This window comes from Cottoperca gobio, chromosome 16 (assembly GCF_900634415.1).
Source record: "Cottoperca gobio chromosome 16, fCotGob3.1, whole genome shotgun sequence".
NCBI classification, from domain to species: domain Eukaryota; kingdom Metazoa; phylum Chordata; class Actinopteri; order Perciformes; family Bovichtidae; genus Cottoperca; species Cottoperca gobio.
This window is the reverse complement of record NC_041370.1, coordinates 8,147,932-8,169,075: the sequence shown is the minus strand read 5'-3', so window position 1 is coordinate 8,169,075 and position 21,144 is coordinate 8,147,932. Positions and strand designations below refer to the sequence as shown.

Below are 21,144 nucleotides of genomic sequence, written 5' to 3'. Positions count from 1 at the left end.
CTGACTCAGTGCTCATATATTGAATTTGTTTAGAGATCTCTGCAGGACACACCGGACAGTTATACGAAGAGTGAGGTAGGGCCTCAGTATGCTTCAAACTAAATGCTTGTCGAGTCATCTGAGGCCACGTTAAGACAGACAGCACCGTATGAAAAAACGTAGCTGAATGGGACCAGTTTGTCGATGCAGCGACACTATGTTGTTGCATCGACAAACTAGTTGCATTCAGTCTGAATGCAACTAAAGCCACACACACACACACACACACACACACACACACACACACACACACACACACACACACACACACACACGAAGAGAGAAGTTTATTTTTCTCTCAAGCTCTCTTTTTTCAATCTTTACACAAACTATTGTCACTTTTCTTTTTATAAAACCAAGTACAAGAGACTTTCTTAGAGGGTGTCGACATTATCGACAGTCTGTACAATTCATTGCGTCGACACTGCAAAGACACAAACAAGCCACAGATTCCTTGGAGAGAGATCAGGGTGGCAGCCTTTAAGTTTCGCCATTCACATTTTCTAGATGTTGTTGGAAGACATGTTGCACAAATTACTTTGTTTGAAGCAAACTGAATTCTTCAATTTGCTCACATTCTTTGCGAAAACGTTGCAATTTACATAACTGCATGCTCCTGAACTTATGCCTCCTATATTGGATTTGTACTTTGCGTTTGCCTGTTATCCCATTTTTTAATTACATTTTTGCTGGTGTGTGCTGACTGTGTGTGTGTGTGTGTGTCTCAATATTCATCACGTCGCATCCAGGTGGCTGTTTAAATCCGGTTATCTCGGCCAGGTGTCCACCGAAAAACCATTCTTATTCTCGGTGGAACTCCTACTTTAAAACATATTGAAAAAGTAAACAAACAAGAACTGCAACTTCCAGCACCTGACAGGAAACCAGATGCAGATTATTTTAAATGATTATATCTGTTTTGTTTAATATTGGTTCTGTAGGGGATAACATCTGCTGAGGAGCCCTGCTCTCTCGGCCTCCTCCACTGTACTATTCTTTAAGCTGCCTGTTATTATGTCATGGAATTGGCCCAATGAAAATCTTCCCCTTTAACTGTAACAATAGACGTTTTTTAAAGAAATTGGAAACACATTGAGCCGTCGCACTCTGGGATTAATTGTAACTCTTGCCCATGTCTTCTTCCAATGTTCCACAAGTATTTAAATCAGGAGCACATTTCTGGAGCTCATCGCGTAGCGTGACCTATTTGTCAAGTCTGACCTATTCATGCTTGACGCTTAAAGGTTGCTTGAGGTGAAAACCGAACCATTAAACGGCGCAGAAGCTCCAACCAGGTATTTGTATCATGTCTCACAGCGAATGTTCGGGTGATTTTGGCTCATAAATGTTACACATATTAATAATGTTCTTGTCTTGAGTTCAAAGAGAAAACAAGTACTTCATTCTACATATTTAACCTCACGTAGGTCACACGCTAGTCTTTCTGTTATTTTAAGAGCTTTATACCTGGCAACATTCAGATTCGCATCCCAGAGTTACTAAGCTGCTATACTGTCAAACCGTTAAGTGGAGCAATTTGCACTCAAGCAACCCCTGAGCTTATCCGCACTGCAGTTAGTCGACATTTACCGTAAGAGAGCTTTTCAGCCTATGTTATGCCCCCTTTGGCTGCCATCTTGGAGACCTTTTCCCACATGCACTGCAACCCTGAAATGATCTAAAAATTACCCGGAGGAGTTGTATGTGAGAAGGCAAATGTCCCAATCATTCGGACTGGACATCAAACGGCCTTTACCCTGCCAGATACTTAGTACTAAGTCCGTGTGATGTCCAATTGACCCCATGTGTGAATAAAGCCGCTCGTTCTCCAGAGAACTCTCGATTGGACGTGTTGATAATGTTTCCATGCGGCCGGCGTGAAACTGGAAGAAAACAAACAACCGAGGGTGAAGAAGAAGAAGGGTAATTTACACAACGACGGCAATAAAAATGTCTAACTGGAGAGACAACAACATTTTGGAACTTCGGTGTGTAAGGGCAGACGCAGAAATCGTCTTGGTTGTTTATGATCAAATACCGACGATGTGACTGTGGTGTAGACTAATCCCCTTCATGTCCTGCCTCCTGTTGTGAAAGGTAAACTCTGGATTATGATCTATGATTCTCCAGAGTTCATACGAGGAAACGGCTCAAGTCTCAAGCAACAGTGGTAATATTAGACCATAAAATGAGCTGGAAACCTCATGTAACATATGTTTGAGCAAAGTTGGCAAGTAGTGTTGAAGTTCTAGGAAAAACAAGTCGCATTCTGGATCGTAAAGCGTTACACATCCTGTATTGTTCACTGTATCTGAAATACTGTGTGGAGGTGTGGCCACAAAAGCACATTACACTCTTTATGCACACCACAAGACAGACGCGTGAGGATAGTTAAAGTAACAATGTAGGATATAACGAACACGCTGTTTTTAAAGAGGAATGCTTTGAAGCTCATGGATCTGATAGAACTTAAGACTGACCGAATAATGTATAAAGCAACATTATTACAATCTAAAAAATAGTGTCAGACAGAGAGAGGGGTTATCATTCAAAAGGAACATTTCATTTAAAAAACATTGTGTTGATTATTTAATATTTATACATTTGATATATAAATGATAAATACTGAGTTAATTGATTGAGTAACGATGAAGAGGTATGTCAATAAGTGCATACTTCTTCATACTTATGTTGTTTATGAGAATTATGAATATGTTTCTTTTATTTATTTGTTACATGTTTGAAATAAATATATTAAATATAAAAAGTTATGAAATCTTAGATGCATAACTCCAGTAATTGGCAACATGGCTCTTTTCAAAAGACTCACATTTTGTTGAGTGTTTTCATTCTCAACTTTGTTTTACAAAAACGTAAAGGCCTTGAACTGTGAGGTGTTCATGTGCTTTGGGAACCTTGAGTACTCAAGACTCAATCACTAACCGTGAAGCTTTTCAATGAAAGAAGTTTCAAGGAAAGAAGCGTGGTACTAATCGATGTGCAGCAAATATTTTTGGAAAGAAATATAATACGGCCCACGTGTTCAATCCACCCCAATATGTTCTTTAATCAGTTTAAAAAGGAAATGTGACAAACACATCTGCAAAACATTGTTTCAGAACTACTGTGTTTTCCTTACAGAGCTTTCATTTTTAAATGTCAGCTTTTACATTTAATTTGCACATTATGTCATCAATATATCTACTAGGAGCTAATAGTATCTAAATAAATTATCTTACTTGGATATCTAGCTTCCACAATCCAGGTATGGGGACGGAAAGTGTTCAATATTAGATTACTAAAAAAAACATGTAGAGAAGTGTGTGTGTGTGTGTGTGTGTGTGTGTGTGTGTGTGTGTGTGTGTGTGTGTGTGTGTGTGTGTGTGTGTGTGTGTGTGTGTGTGTGTCAATGTTCAAATGAATAACAGCAGTTAGAAAGTAGTTTGATACATTTCTGAAAGGGAGGAATGAGAAGATTTTTCACATTTTAAAGCTCCTTAAAGGTGAAATTGAATAATGCATTAAGGCTTTAAAGAAAATGCTTTATTTGTTTAATTTTGGTATTTGCATCCATATCAGGTGAACATTTGTAACCTTCTTTATACCGTACGTAGTCCCTCCCAACACGATACGCATTTCTAACTAAAGTTCTGAACAGTAAAGATGGGACTCAGACATTCCTCCTCCGCTGTACCTGCACTGAGATACCCATCTGTGATTGACTCCACACAGCCCTGACATTAAACATGCACTTACAAAAAAATACCAAATTGTAAACACATTATACACAGGAAGAGAACTCAAGAGACCTTTAACAACAAGCCTCCATAACCAAACACACAAACGGCTATTAATCATTTCAGTGCCCTTAAAAATATCCAGCACCATTTCATTATCGTATCTACAGTGCACGGGGGCGGCGGTTTGTCACAAATGGCACTGAGTAATGAATATTAATGTGCTCGGATGTCAGAAGAATTAATTGTCTATGCCTGTAAATGTTGCATTATCTGTAAAGCTGAAGTATTTGAGGGTATATCAGTTGCACCAAACTGGCTCTAATGAAAATCAGAAGAGTAATGGCCGTAGTGAGAGTAGGCAGAAACAAACAGGGAGGGAGTGCTCTATTATCTTTTGCAGAATGGGCTTTCAATTTTGTTTGCTCAAAAATTGCCAGCCAAAAACATCTTTGGTCTATAATCATTTTATTTCAGCACAACATAACCATGCTGGGAACTATGTAAGGTGATTGCTTATGTCTTGTTCATTACAAAACAGCTCCTGAATGACACAACCAGAGGTTTAATTTTGTATTAATAGTGAGTTTGTTTTTGTTGTGGCAGCTGTTATTTTGTTAGTCAACTGAAATAAGTCATTAAATTAGTTGTCTCATGAGTTTTAAAAATGAACATAGATAACAGAAGATTAGTTGCACATGTGACACCCATGTCAGATTTGTTTATACTATCTATATATTTTTTTACAACAAAGACCTTATAGTTGTGGACAACACTGGCCTTGTTCATTTTGGGAAGTCTGCTATTATGCTTAATGTCTTTCTTTCAAACTTAAAAGTATAACATTGTTGGACTCACAGTGAACAGTTTTAAAGAAAGGATCCAGAGATAGTCTTTTTTTATTCCACATATTCTTCTTCCTTGTCAAACCCTGGTGCCTACATTACCCACAATACACCACAACCGCCGACAGTTTGTTTGTAGATTCGGGTGTGTAAAGGATGAGGAGCGGGCTACAGAGGTCCGGCCAGCGAACTTCCTTTTAACTCCACGTACGCAGATTCTTTTACAATTTCAAACTTGTAGTTTTCAGACCCAGCCAATGTTGACTTAAGTGACATCACTTGAGGCAATTTATCAGACACAGGTCCGTCTGGAGCTACAAAACAGATGTAGTAGTAATCCCCAAGACCTGTAAACAGACTCTAATGTGTACAATCTGTGGAGTTCCCCCTTTGATTAAATGAGTAGAGTGGACTCTCAGCAGTACGTTCGTTTAACTCATCATCTCAAGACAAAGGACTCGGAGGAGCTGATGTTTATAACTTCTGAAAGGGTCTGAAAATGAAAACTATTGAGGCTGTTGAATAAAATTGGAATTAATACAACTTTGTTTACATTAAGCTGAAGCTTAGTTGATTCCTGTTTGATATTTAATGGTGTAGGTACAATACTTTCCAGGTTGTTAGTATATTATCTCAGGAAAGCCTCTGTAACAACAGATGCAAGAAAATAAAAAAGGAATTGCTTGGGTGTAATGCTTAAACACAGAAAACTTCTTTCACAACGTAAGGGAGGAAATTCGTTTTTCAGTCCATCTGCTCAGGGCAGTTTAGGTTTATGAGAGAAGAACAGAAGTGCATCGTCAAGGTGTAATGAGTCTGCCTGAAAGTGGGTAATCACAGGGTAGGTTTCATAAAGTGCACCGAGCAGCCGCGTCTTTTACTTCATTGTTCAACTTGTGTTTGTTCTGAAATTGATGGACATCTGGACACAGCGAGATAGTATAGATTAGCCGGGTGACTCAGCGGACGCCTGTCAAGTTTGTGTGTGTGTGTTTGTGTGTGTGCGTGTCCTTACGCCAGTGCCAGAGACAGTAGAGATAGAGCAAGAAAGGCAAAGAAGGAGAGAGAGAAATGCCCACAGCACAGCCCGCCATCTCTCAGTTCCAGTCCAGTGCCTGAGGAAATGTACCCTGATATTAGCTATTAAAGAGCAGATTGTCAGGGGAGCCATGCCAGCACTGACAGCAGCTGTACAATGGAGCAGGCTGCAGGGAGGCAGGAGGCTAGTTGAGCCTTTTTCCCTCCACAGCCTTCTTCCTCAGGTCCCCATCGTCTGCCGATGCCCGCCGCCACCCCACCCAAAACAAAAACTGCCTTTCTGTCTAAGTCTTCGTAGATGCGCGCTGGGTTGGAAAAAGCGCTTACAGACAGACGTCAGAGACAGCAGCAAACCTGATGAGTGTGTGATTAGATTGGCTCTATACCTGTGCCGTGCGACAAATGTTCTCATTTGTGGAGAAATTTGGATGGCGATGTGCAACCGCAGAAACTTCCCACCAGAAATGAGTTGAAGATCATTTGCTTTCGGATGAAATTGGAAAGAGATAAATCAGTGTGAATTCAATTCAGTGACTCCTGCCGCTGTTAAATATCTGAGATAATTTTCCTTTTTCCCCTTCAACAAAAAACATGATGCCAAGCATCGATGCACACTTATTTGTGAATGCAAATTCTCACCATATCAATCTTTTATTCTAGGAATATTCAACTGTGACTCTTTTCTCATTTACTCACTTTGAATACTGACAAGAGGGGGGAGGGGGGGGGGGGGGGGGGGGGAACCAAAGATGTCAAATGAAATTTGACAGAACTCAAGAGCCATGAGGGATTTCTGTCCTTTAAGTTGTGACAGGATATAATAAGGCCCAATCATTTTAATTAAAGAGCTTAATCCAACTTCATTGAGGACGGTAATCAGATCTCTGGGGAGTCCTTTGATTGCCTGAAAGCCTAAGTAGAGTGAAAAGATTTCAGAGTGGCGTTTCTTTTCTATCTCCGAGTCTCAAGGGAGAGTCGTGAGAGGCTGAGGTACAAATGGAGGAAAGAAAAGAGGCGGTGTCTTGTCTCCAAGGGTTGCAGCACCTGTCCTGATCCGTTTCTCTCTTGATTCTCTCCATCTTTGTTGCCTTCACCACTCCTACCCTCTCAATTTCTCGCTCTTTAATTGTGTCCCCTACTCGATTACTCTCTTTCAATGCTATCTCTCTCCCCTCACCTTCTCATGTCCCTTGTATACCTCCCCTTTTTCTTTCACCTTATTTTACACACAGGATTTTCCAATGTTGTTTGCTTCAAAGCTTACTTCATTTTCCACTTTCACTTTCATTTAACTTTTCTCTTTTTCCAGCTCCATCCTTCCAAATCTATCCTCTTTTGCTCTCGTTTCTTATCCTTTCTTTTACCTGGCCGCTCTATCTTTTTCTTTCTCCTCCTACTCTGCTGTCGGGTCCCGCTCGCCCATACCAACTTTAGATTGATCACAGTCATTACCTCCATTAATGAGAGGGGATTGAGTTCTTAACTGGGCCTAGCAGAGCCAGTTAGGTCACACAGACTGGGGATATGGATTACTGGAGGCTTCCCAGAGTGCGTGGCGTCCTAGGCCAGCCAAAGAACACTTTAATCACCTGCTCTTCCAACAGCAAATGGCTCTTTAATGACACCATGGTAGATGGGTTCACCCCAACACAAGGGCGAAGACATGCATGTCTTAACATGGAATGGCCCCACCAACCAGGCTTTGTAATTAGTAGGCAGATAAAGACATAACCTTTCTCGTTCTTGTTGATTCTTTTTTAATTTTCTTCACTTTATCATACAGAGATTACACAGCTAGCAGCTCTGAATCGTGTAGTCCTTACTGTCGCTAGAATTAAAGGACGACTCTGCCATGGTGGAGAAAATGCATGCGCATGAAGGCCCTATCAATTTCATCTCTCTACATTTATTACAGAGGTAGGATCTTGACATGTTTAGAGTATCTTAGCAACAAGAAGATAGCCATCTCTGCTGTGTCTAAAGTGTCTTCTAACTCCAGAGCTGTATTTACACGTCATCCAAAGGAAAAGTTTTACATTTTAGGAAATACAACGATTTACTTCGGTTGTGTAAAAGGTAAACATACGGTATATGCCTGACAACATCTCTGGAACTGACTAGTTTTATCTTGTCTGTTTGATCTGTTTGAACAAAAACAGAAACGTGAAAGTGACACGATTGGGTTTAACGAGGAGTTATGTGTGTATGGGCATATTATTTAACTTTCCTAGTGTTTTTATGCTCAAAATGTTGAACTTTGGGGTTTTTAGAAGACAATTCTGACGGAGCAAAGATAGCCAGTTGTCGTTTTGCAAAGTTTTGACAGCTACGGGATTATTTGATGTATTGATGAGTGGTTTTCGCAAACTCACACTGAACAAGCTTAGCAGACACCATCCACTGATGAAGACTGTGAGATGCAGTTATAAAGCTCAGTGAAAAGCTAGAGCGTGGACGTTGAGATAAGATTATCATTAAATGCCAAATCGTTGTTTCAAGGTTGAAGAATGAACTTTCACGCTCAATATTAGAAGTGTTGAAAGGTGTATTTTTCCACTTTTGGAGACTATTTCCTCGTCTGTCTCTGTGCTGAGTTAGGATAAACAAATCATGGAGCCATCTCTCTACTGAATTCCAAAAAATGAAATTGATATTGATCTTCACACTCCACGTGTCAGAGCAAACAAGCGGATTGTCAAAACGTTGAAGCATTTCTTAATAAATGCACCCGAACAATTTACTCTCCCCACCTGGGTTTTGCTGTTCACAACACTTGTCGATGCAGGGTCAGTGTTTGCCAGAGACAGATTCTCTTGGTGAGAAAATTATGCAGATTATACTTTTTTAATAAAAGCAAAAGAGGAAAATGAGGGCCATCTTCAAAAAGAAACGCAACACAAAAGCATTGTGTGACGCTCAGTAGGAAAAACGTTACGGCAAAGACAACGTGGCACCACAAAGAGAATCCCTAACAATGACCAGATAATCTGCCAAAAGCAGTTAAAGCACAATTCACAGGCAAAACCCTGCTAGCTCACATAAACCCCAAAACTTTACTTGCATTTTCTTTTCTGGAAACACACTCGGTGACCGTGCCATTGACAAGCTGCCCAGAGAAGCAGGTGTGATGGCAGCTTTTCGCTCGCTGGTGAGCATGGCGAGATTGAGTGAGTTAATCGCTGTGATTTCAGGTTGTTTTGATGCCTGGCACACCGGAGACGACTGGGAGTAGGCAGTTGCTAATTGAAGGGGGCAAGGAGGTCACTGCCGTTCTGCTCGTGGCATAAACATTATTCATCAAGAATGACAAGGTCAGCCACATCATAAATAGTTCACATATTAATTATTATTCTTGTGGTAATGGCTTGGGCTTGATGGGACATGGTAATGTAAAGTTACACTTAGGTCGTTAATGTCTGGTTTGATCATAACGGATGATTGTCAACATACAAGGTGTATTGCTTTAGCTGAAGTCTTCTGTTTTATAGTTTATAGTTTAACTGTGGTCTTGTTAAAACTAAGAATGGCAGTTTTTATAGTGTGTGGATTGGAAGAACTGGTTGGATTCTCTGGCTCTTGGCTGTAGCGTATTCAGCTTCAACTTAAATTAAACAGAACATAAATTAGGCACAACTAATAACTGAAGTCACTGATCCCTTTTCAGAGTCCAGAGACTTTAAATAAATGTTCCGGTCATGGTATTGAGTGTAACAGCCTGGAATAATGGCCGTTTCATGCCAGATGTTCTTCTAAAGATCAGTCCACAGGCAGGTTCTACTGAAAACACACACAGATATACGGCTAGAGGTCAATTAGTCATAGCTGCACCACATTGCATCACCAACGCTCAATCCTCTGCTGGCGACATTAATCTATAGACGCCCTTGATGAAGGTCGTCTCGTTCATGTGAGAGACAGATCCTATCAGGAGCAGTCCAAACAGCCTAACAGAAGCTGCTGAATGTAGTTTCATTGATGACTAAATGTAATCCAGTGCATCATTTAAAATCTAAAGGCCTAATTGACTTTGAGCACATGAAAACTTCAGTCTCAAATTTTTGCATGGCTTTTTGTAAAACAGTATCCTAAGTCCCCCGAGAAGAGAAGTTCAAGTACCTTGGGGAGATGGACAGGCGGATTGATGCTGTCTGGACTGTCATGGTGAAGAGGGAGCTGATTTTGTGACAAAGCTCTTGATTTAACTGCTGATGTTGACGTTTCAACCCTCAGCTATGGACATGAGCTTTGGGTAATGAAGAAAAGAATGGATCGCGGATACAAGCGGCCAAAATGATTTTCCTTCATAGGGTGCTTGGGCTTCCCTTGTGTTTGCACTTCAGAGCAAACACAAATTAACAAATAGATTTCTGGACTGGATGGTACACATTACATTAGAATGCAAACACTCTCAGTATTACTTTGATCCCCTTCCTCTCTGATATTTCCTCAAGATATTTTGCAGAAGTCCCAGTAGGAGAATCACGAATGAACTTTTCCACAATTCCTCTCTTCGGTAAAATAATCACCATCATAACTCCCTCCTCCCGGCAACGCTTACATCCCATTAGATCCATGTTGTGAAGGTAAGAGTTGAGTTGATTTTTGGCTGCACAACATGGTGGAAAATCAGCGTAGAGAAAGCCTGTTGGAAATATTAGTCACGCTCTTGCACTTTTGTTGTGAAAGGCTCTACTTTGTTGCTCCCCAACCCTGCACATATAAAAAGGCATTTGTTAACATATGTTTTATGATTTGGTTACATATTGCTGGAGCAAACCTTCTTATAGCTGTCCCCTTCATTTCAATGAAAATGTCCTATTTGTTGTAAACATGCTCATGTTTATTACTTTTACAAAATCTGCATTCAGAGAAGTCAGCGAGTTTCATGAAAGTGCAGCAAATTTCACAGTTGGAGTCAGTCAACTGCACGAGGAGAGTATTACACTGAGTATAAATGTGCCTCACACCCATTTCATAGGCTAATGGATTGGATGCTCACAAACACTGAAGTGCTAAAATAAAAGAACAACAAAGAATACATTTACATACATTTAAAGCATTTAGCTGAAGCTTTTATCCAGTATTGGTGCACTGAGCTGCAATCCTTGGATGCCGTTCAATAACTCACCTCAAAAACATTCACCAGAAAGCTTTTTATGATTCTTCCTATGCAAAAGGACTTTTTACCTGCTGCCCCAAACCTCTGATTTATTTTTCCAACCTTTGGCAGAAGTGACAATGTTACCAGTTTTCCGCCAACCGCCAACACCTCCACTAGGATAAATAAAAACCGTATATAATGGCTCACAAAAATAGCATGACATAATTCATTATTGATTTGCTCCCCCGGCTGGCTGATCTTCATTTTGTGAAGCTGGAGTGCGGAGAACTCGAAGGCATTGGCATCGATCAGGTGGTGCTCCCAAGGCAAAATGTAATTTTCGTATACAGCAAGTCCTCTGTATTCCATACACTGACATGTTGTGTTATTTTGTGAGTCAAATATATTGATCCACGGCTGACTTCATGCCTAAAAATATCAGACATTTCTTTCAGAAGCCAGCAGCTATTTGTGTAACATGTTAATGTGAACACACGCGCTGACAGCGGATTAAAGGTCTGATTATGTTGTCGATAATTCTCAATAATATAGATTGCATTTGTTTGATATGCACATACATACCATGTCATCATGTCATGTCATCAAATATCTTCTGAATAACTCATCACTCATGTTGTGAGCTTGGAAACATTTCATTTATTTTTATTTTTACCACCATAAATATAAATCTCTGGTCTGGAAAATCAAATCTGATCCTAGATCGGACTGTTCTGCTTCTTGTTTTGCTTGTTTTTGGTCTTGACTGAATTTTCCTGCCTATCTTTCCTTCTACGTCCACGACTCAAAGTCTAAACGCAGCATGTTCAGCCACCTGTTGGTTGAACAGTAAAAGGATTATTTGCATCTAAGTGATGATTGAAATCATATGATTCAAAACAAACAATCAATTTCCTCTCTGCAGATGGCGTTCTTGGAGCAATGCCCCTACCGCTTTCCCTTGTGCTCAGACCGGCACTACCCTTGGCGTCCTTGACGACCCTCACAATGCCAACGTCGGCTTCACCAATAGTCCCGAGTAACACCACGGCCCCAGAGACTACCTCAGCTGCTGCAGGGGACTCAACTCTCAACTCACCCTCAGAACAGGAGCTGGCGCCTGATGCCGAACCCAAGGTGGGGACGGACGCAGAAACAGAGGAGGAGAAAGCTCGACGTCTTCTCTACTGCTCGCTCTGCAAGGTGGCGGTCAACTCGGCGTCGCAGCTGGACGCTCACAATAGCGGTGAGAGACATGTGTGCAAATGTAGATGCATCACATGAGCATTTTTAGTACTCATGTACAGAAGACAAAGGAGTTTTTCTCATCAAATGTTACGACTTTAACAATATTATTCCTTTCCATGTGATGCAATTTCCATACCAAATACACACCAGCGTCAGGGTTCAAAGAGTTTTGTTGTTCAGTCGATGGCTTTTTTTGAAGGAGGCTGTTATGTGCTGGATTTCTACAGTCACACAACGTCAGGGTTAAAGTGTTCTTCGTCATGTTTAATGAGTTATATTGGCTGTCTTCAAAAATAATTGTCAGGCCTTAAAACACACTCACACACTCGCACACACACACACACACACACACACACACACACACACACACACACACACACACACACACACACACACACCTTCTCCTAGATGGAAACTCAGCTGTCCACAATTGATTACATAAGTGACCTCAAAGTTACCGATTGCCAAACACTGAAAGGGTCCAATGTGAACTCGTATTGATCAAGCCTCTCAACAGAGAGTACTTGACCCTTTCATTGTCAGCCAGTTGGAGCCATTGCTGCAAGACAGTCTTGATAAGTGTGTGGACATATCTCCTACAAAATGATGTTCCCATACAACTAAACTGCATAGTCAATTAAAAAAAATATCATGATTTGTGTTAATATAAGTGATTTTGTTAATAATTACGTTCCAGACGTCGACATTGATTTCACACAGGACACAAACACCGGTCTCCTGTGAGAGAGTCTGATGTTTGACCCATCCACCCCGTCCTCCTTCCTACGCGGAAACTACCGCAAACTCATTAGAAATGTATCTGTAATAAGTTATAAAAAATACAATTAAATGTAAAACGTATAGTTGTATGGGAGCGTCATTTGTAGGAGACTAGGCTGCTTTTCCTCCAGTGTCTCAGCATTATCTTTTTTTAGCTGTTTAGAATGACTTTCATAATGTTTTGCAGAGAACTGCTTCTCTAGCACATATTATATATATATATATATATATATATATATATATATATACTTGTTGGTTATTACTATGCCAACCCTAAAGTGCTGGAGTGAATTCTATATATACTTTTAATTTTATCAGCATTTATCATCATTATCTAGAATTGCATTTCCTGAAGTAAATGCGTGTGAGTGCTGTTTTAGGAGCGCGAGATGACACAGGCTGCGTCGCCAGTGAATCGAACTGGACATAAAAATGGTGTTTGCACTTAAAAACACAGTCACTTAAGGGCTGAGCTAAACCTTAATGATAAACAGTGCCCTATAGGGACATTCAAAAAACGAGAGATGTGTGCAAACATGACATTTTGCCATGAATGAGTTTAACAAGGTTCTGTGCTTTGATCAGGGATGTTGAAGGATATTTTACAAGTCCGTCCTTTCACACTGACCCTCATATTTCATATTTTCTCATATCTCATAACAGACATGACACTTGACCTCTGATCTCACCTTTCCTTCAGGCAAGCATAGATCTATTGTGTGTTAAGTTAATGTTCTGACCGTACCGCTTCCTGTTTGGACCTGCAGGTACGAAGCACAAGACGATGCTCGAGGCCAGGACCGGCGTGGGCTCCATCAAGTCTTTCCCTCGGTCGGGAGTCAAAAGCAAACTGCCTCCAGTCACCAAATCAGTAACGGGCCTGCAAAACAAAACGTTTTTCTGTGAGACGTGTGATGTGCATGTCAACTCAGAGACTCAGCTAAAACAGGTGAGAGGGACAGACGAACACTTTGAAAACTCTGAAATGCTCAAACACTGATAAACTTCTTCCCAACGTTCCTGCACAAGAAAAAAAATGAATGCAAAAGAGAGATTCAGCGAAGTAAAGACACAGATTTAATCATAATACTAATCACAAGGTCACGGCATTGTAATGGTTTTTACTGGGTTATTTTATCATTATTTCAAGAAATAAACAACATTTTGCAAAATAAATTTATTTTGAATTATTGCCATTGAGTTAGTTGAATAGTTTGGTACCACCTTCTTATCTTTCGTGTCAGGCCAAGAAATAGTTCAGCACATAATCCCCGTAAATGTTGAAACTTTTCTTTTAAAGTCACAGTGAAACAGAATTCATGGGAAGAATTAAATCACATTCTTAATATTTGATCACTTAAATGTGGGCATTGCTCAGCAAGTACACACTAATAGTCCTTTTCCACAGTTAACATTATGACTTGAAATAGTAGGAAAACGTTGGGTCCTTCCTACTCGAGTGTCTCAGTGTGTTCTTTATCTTTATCTCTTTTGATCCACTTAGATTCTCAAGCACCACATTTACTGTGTGCATGTGTCTTAATTTAATTTAGTACGTTTGATGTTCAACCTACTTACTTCAGCTTCAGATTTCACTTTTTGTTTGATTCAAGATTACAAATATTTTGGGATTCAAAGACGCACCGCCACTATTAATGATATGTTCTTTCATCCTGCTGCGCTGCTGTCCCAGCAAAGCTTTCCCTGTCGTGTAATAACTCGTAGGAAGTCTGCTCTAGCACACATAACCAATAAATTAGGTTGCTCCAGCAGAAGTAAAAGCTTACTGAACTAAATTTCTCCAAATCCCTCTTCTCAAATAAGGACAAGAGTTTCTAGTTTGCATCATGTTCAGGAAATCCGGTTACTATAGAAAGCAGATAATAATCTGATCTCTTAGTGATATTTTACCTTGGCTGTAAACTCTTCCTAGGAATGCATGTTCTGGTTGTTGCTTCGGGGCAGCCCACAAATCTTCTTTTCTTGTAGCTGCTGGTCATTCTGTCACGGAGGGAATTTAATCTGCAATACTTGAAAACGACTGTGTTTTGAGCTAACCTTGAGATTTCTCACTGAAAATAGACAGGCTTTGTTTGAATGTTTCATGCAGGGGCTTTTACTGAGTGCAAATCACCAATTCTCTGTGAAAAGAATCCAGCGTGACGAACGTCGGTTACAGCTTGAAACCAGTAGAACGGTGCGATTGTTAAATCCACTGCAAGGACTTGTGAAATTTAGGCGCAAGCCAGAAATCTGCCTTTCGCTGTCAACGTGTACGTACCGAGGCTACGAGGATATCTTTGTGTTTCTCATTCCTGAATCTTGTATTTTACCTGTTAACTCAGATCCACTGGTTGTCTCTAGTCTTTCAACATAAAAGAAAAGCTTTATATTACTTGCATTCTCAACATGAAACACTGTATTTAACATGTCATCTGGTAAATGCTTTCTGCACTGTACTTTGCAGTGCCATAACTGCAGTCATTTTCACCATGGGTGGCTCCAGTCGCAATGAAACCTTTAAAAGCTGTAATATTTTCCGCCTTGAGACAGGAGGTGTATTTTTAGTCGTGCCCCCTCCTTCTCTATTGGTCAGGTTCCCACCTCAACGCATGATAAGCTATCTACCCTGAAATGGCATCCAGCCCGAGGCTGAGGTAACAGGAATCTGTGAAGCGTCACAACACCTATGTATTAAAAGGATAATGACGATTTTCAGTTTTCTTTATGGCATATCACGTCTAAAGCGGGTATTTCAGCAGATTGCCATGAAAAAAGGTTTAAACCTTGCCACGGTATTGGGTTTGGTGACTCCCCCCTGTTCTTTCCTCTTGCACACAAGAAATATCAAAATGATCAGATTGCCAAAAGATGCCCCCCGGAGGATGAGCGTTTTGGATTTCAGGACAGGCTCTGTATTTTGAAGGCGTGGCAGCCGGGGGGGTGGGCAACTCTGCCGTCGTGGCTACATTCAATCCTTCTAACAACCTGTACACTACAGGTTGCTTCTATCTTATCTAATCTCATAGCGAAGCCAAAAAGACTGGGTTGTATCATAAATGAAAGGAAATGTAGCAATATCACATGATGAATATAGTCATTTATCTAACTAATATTGTAAACATTGTTTATTGTCTCAGACTAGATCAGGGGAATTAAACTCATTTTAGTTCAGGGGGCACATACAGCACAATTTGATCTCAAGTGGGCCGGACCAGTAAAATCTAAATAACCATAAAAACATATTAACCTATAAATAACAACAACTTTGCAAAATCATCCAGCGGGCCGGATTGGACCGTCTGGCGGGCCGGTTTTGGCCCGCGGGCCGCATGTTTCACCCCCTGGACTAGATAATCAAACTTGGAAGCTGATGCTACTCCGAGACCGTTTTGATATGAATGGAAATGCATGAGCTTAAGAGCGGCGGCCGTCCTCGTTCTCCTCGGAGGAAACAACGGAGGCAGCAGTGCAAACGTTTGATAGGGATTCACTTTTTCTGCCTCGACTTTCCTGGCTTGCCTCGGTAACCTCTAGCTAAACACCAACAGCAGCAAAATGTATTAGTGCTAAAGGTCGGTGAATGTTTTCACTCAGGCTAACATGGATTTTAGTTACAGATGGTTGATCTTTTCTATCCTGTTCATACATTCAATTATTCATTATTATTGATGCTTTCTACCACAGTAATGTACTGAAACCTGCCTGCCTGTATATTGTGAATCTGTCTATTGTGACCTGTTTGCCTCGTTCTTCTGTCTCCTTACAGCACATCAGCAGCCGGCGTCATAAAGACCGAGCAGCAGGTAAACCGGCCAAACCTAAATACAGCCCGTACAGCAAACCGCAGAAAGGCCAGACCAAGCAGCCGGTGAGTCACTGCATACTTCAGTCATCTTATCAGAGACAAAAGTCCTGGTGTCCACACAGCAATCACATTGACTAAAAGATAGACATATAAATGCATGAGTAACAGCTATTGTTTACAATCTGAGACTGTGTTCATTGTTACTCTCCTGTTCTAGTCCATTCCTGTTTCTGCAGTTTGCAATGAAATAAAAACCATAGGTCTGTGCCCAACCCTAATCTGTGCCCTTCTTTCTTGCTCTGTTTGCATGGGAGAGAACGTTGGACAGAACTGCATCCAAACATTTGGCAGTTTAGTTTTTTTATCAGCAAAGAATCCCCTCTAATGTGCTTGTTCTTTGATAAGGCATATTCAATCCAGGTCACGTAATTCAATAAAATGTCAACTTTCATAAACGGTTCACCCGTTAACCGGCTGTTATTAAAGATCCCTGGCAGGACACTGCAGGATTTAATTTGAAAACTTGATATTTTATTGACAAAAATGGCGTGTATCAAGGCTCCTCTGAGCCAGCACGCTGGAGGCAGAATGCAGACTGGGGTTGAATACTATTTATAAGTAATTGTAAATGTCGGTTTTAACTTATTTGGAGTAGCTCAGCGTGTGGTCCTCGGCTTCAAGGCCAAATAAGTGTCAGGCAAGTTTACGAATCACAAAATAAGAGGAGTGAACTCAAAGGACTTTCAAATTCTTTCTCGAGGTAAACTTTCTGGTACTCACTGTCCTAAGGTGGCAAACCCCCGGCTATAGCGCACTCCAAAAATTTGTTTTTGAGTGCCACATGACGCAGGATCGGTAGGATGCATGAAGGAGCCATGTGGATTAAATGTGGAAAAGATAAAGGAGAGCCTCGATTTTCCGTTTTACAGAAGCTCTCAAGGGAAGGCATTAATCACACCCACTGTTTGCCGAGACAATGCGCGGAGGTTACCAGTGTGAGGGAAATGACTTTTTCTGAAACCCATCATTGACTGAGTTAACGGCGAGAAGCTTCTTTGATGAGTGGAGAGCAAAGAATACCTCCCATAGGGTTACGATGCCTGAGCCAGTGATTGATAACCCATGACAGCGGCTGCCATCACGGTGCTGTGAGACCGTAGATTTTCCATTACTGATACAGAAGATTAAGCCAGATAACTTTGGCTGACCTTTTCACCCTATTAGGCTAGTTTTGGAGGTTGAGCGCTTCTTTTTCCGTTTGCCTTTTCTTTCATTCCTTCTCTCTTATTCTTTCTCAATAAAAAAATACATAATTTATATGCACTCTTAAAGCCGGTCTTCAAATTTTTATGTGCAAAAAGAAAAAAGGACTTTGACTTTGGAATAACTAAATTACCACTGCAAACACACACAAATAGCAGCATTTGTCAGAAAATAAAATAAATCTGGATTCAACAAATGTTTCCAAAATGCCTCATGTCTAAAATGCAGTACGTTGGTTAAGCGATTAAAAAATGATTTGTAATGTAACGCGTCTATTGCTGTTTCTAATGTAAGATGTAGTGTCTCACAGATCAACACTTTCAGCAATTAGCAGCTCATTTCTGGCACCTGTTTGATCTCCTGCCCCCAACTCTCTCTGTGCCTGCAGACTGCACTACAGCAACAAGTGTCCACTGTGTCTGCTGTTTATTCCTGTTTCTTCTAATAAATCTAATGTTTGTAACACCACCATGTTGTCTCTGTTGATCCAGGATAGTAACAGCGAAACAGTCTGGAAAATCATGACAGCAAAACAGATAAACTGCATGAATAAAGAGCAGACTTTATAATGTCAAAGTAGTAAAAAAAAAGAAAAATGTCTTCAGATTTCATGCTTTTGTCCGACTAACGGTCCAAAACCCAGAATATTTAATTGACATTGTGTTGCTGGAAACAGGAATAAACAACTTCAGTTGTTACTTGATCATCAATATAGTTGTGGATTAACTTTTGTGTTAATACAATTGATTAATTGGCAAATCATTTTAGTAGACTACTACAATTTTAGCTTTTCATTTTAGTATTTTTTGCTCCAAATATAAAAAAGTGCCAAAGATTAGCTTTGAATGTCCGGTCAGATTTGCAATCTTATTTACTTGTTCTTTGATCAAATAGTTCTTGATCTGGTTTTAGTTTAGGAAACGTTCCTTCCAGCTTGTGTTAAGAAGACATTTAACATTTGCAGAATTTGGCTTTGTTATCTTTAGTGTTGAAAGTATAAAACAATGCCCAGGTTGAATTATGATTGTAACAGAATTTGCAGTGTTCATTTAGATCTTTTTCATGATGTGTTTAAGTAAGTGTGTCCACCATGTGTACATATAGACTGTACTGACTGTACCTTGTTTTCTTCTACCAGTTAAAGTTTTCCCTGGGTAAGGAGCGCCTCTGTCCGCCTCTGACCACGCAAATCATCCCTGCTCACCTGGCGGCAGTGGCAGCCGCCATCAGCAACTCTTTCACACATCGCACAAATCACATTACTAACCACATCTCGACCACTAACCTCTTTCAGACACAGTCCCTCCCTGCACTGCTCCGCCCGGCCCCAGGCCCTGTCAGGACCTCCCACCCACAACTCCTTTTTGCCCCTTATTGACTTGTTTAATCCAGGAAGTTCTGCACCGCCTCCTGTCAAGGACCAAAACATGTGCTTCACCCAGACCTGTCCAAGGAGTCGTGTCAGCATCTGCACTCCTTCTATGCATCCAGGAACATCTTCTCACCTCTCCTCGTATGGATTATCCCAAATGTAAAGCTAAACCGGACGGCAGCGAAGCATTGGGCGCTTCTTATGATGGATTAATTTCTCTAATCTTACTGAAAAACCCGAGCTACAGTATACATGTTTTCTGTGCCATCCTGCAGCCAATGGCTTATACCCGGACCCCGGACCAGGACCTACATTGTACCGCAATAATGTATAAGACTAACCCCGTGATCTATGCAGTGTCGTTATTTCATGATGCAAGGCACAGTGTGAGCTAAAAATACAGTAGGGATAAGCTTTTTGTAAAGATACAGCGTGGCACTAAGATCATTGCTTTAGTGGAGGATTACTGACGCTCATAATTTAAAAGGCTGTTACTGATAAAAAGAGCGAGCAAGGCCCTCCTCTGTTCCTGTATGCACTTTAAGCCCCTCCTCTGTTGATGTCTACATTAGATGGCTAGACTGTGTTAGATTGTTAGAGTATGTGTCGTGAAGTGTGTGCTTTTGTATCTGTCCTTGCATATCTGTATGTGTGTGCAAGTGTGTGCTTCTGCATGTGTATATGAGTGTGTGTATTTGGATGTGTCTGTGCGTGTGTGAGTGTGTGTGTGTGTGTGTATGTGTGTGTGTCTGTGTGTGCGTGTATGCTTCCCATCTACCATAAGCCATTCTAGTTGATATCCAGCACACATTGGGCCTCATTCACAAACCTGTGCATAAACTGTACATTTTACACGACACTTGCCTAATTTACAAGAGAGTATAAGAGAATGTAGATATTGAAATGTAACAGTTTTGGTTTTCATTGTTTTTATTGACTCCCACCAAATTCTAGTGCCATTTACCATGGAGAAGTGTGTATTCCTGGCTTCCAGCTTGGACACTATCGTTTCAATTTCTTCAGTCTGTGAAATTCTTTTGAGGTTTTGCTTTAGGGACCATGCTCCTCTTTTACAATATCTTCACCGCTTTCTCCATGATTCACCTACGGGAAAAAAAGTATTTCCTTTATATAGAGAAATGGGGGCGTTGGCAGTGTGCTAACTGCAAATAGCGGGCGGGCGCCTGTCAATTTAGAATGATTCTGATTCTCTAACAAACGCACACGTGGTAAGAAAACAAAATTGACCCGTGTGCAGATGTCATGAATCCGACGACACGCTTATCTGTGCACAAAGTAAGAACATTTTCTCCGCACATAATGAATGAGGCCCATTGTTACTGACCACGCCTCGGGCCAGAGGGACCACAAAGGCTTGTGTATATTAACTGTCAGTGTGTAAAAGGTGAACAATTTCAAATAAAAAGAGTCCTTATTTGTTAATGCTGGTGATCCTGTGTAGTTTTGCATACAGTACTTCAAATTAATCTGGGTCGAACAATATCAATTGATTATTATAATAATACAGTACAAAAAACAAAATGTGTCTCCTACTCTGAATTGAAGGATGTTAACTCCCCTAGTGTTTGTTTCACTTATCACAACATTGTGTTTCTCGGACGCACATACACAGTCAGAGCACCAGATTCAGAACACAATATGTTTGTGAAGGATGTGCACTCTGTGTTTGTATCACAATGTGTGTGTAAGACAGAGGCGGATCTATAATCCTGATGTAAATATTCCTGCTGGATTCTATTAAATTATTTACAGTATTGTATTGTATTTAACTAGAATGAGCAAGCAGAGCAGTCGTGTCCAAAAGTAATGTTACAGTTATTATATTTGGGTAAATTCAATGACAGATGACATATTGGAATAATAATGCAGCAGATTGTTACCTGCATGTAGTCATT

The 21,144-nt window shown here is 40.6% G+C and overlaps 1 protein-coding gene across 2 annotated transcripts in view; it reads left to right on the top strand.

Annotated features, from left to right (window-relative positions):
• Positions 1 to 20,936, top strand: part of znf385d (zinc finger protein 385D) — a 67,037-nt gene extending 46,101 nt beyond the window's left edge. For both annotated transcript variants that reach the window (XM_029450636.1, XM_029450637.1), the window contains 4 exons: positions 11,683 to 12,003; positions 13,553 to 13,734; positions 16,555 to 16,656; positions 18,995 to 20,936. In XM_029450636.1, the coding sequence (XP_029306496.1) occupies positions 11,683 to 12,003; positions 13,553 to 13,734; positions 16,555 to 16,656; positions 18,995 to 19,234 (845 nt within the window). In that variant the 3' untranslated portion in view covers positions 19,235 to 20,936. The remainder of the gene's footprint in view (positions 1 to 11,682; positions 12,004 to 13,552; positions 13,735 to 16,554; positions 16,657 to 18,994) is intronic.
• Positions 20,937 to 21,144: the final 208 nt, after the last annotated feature.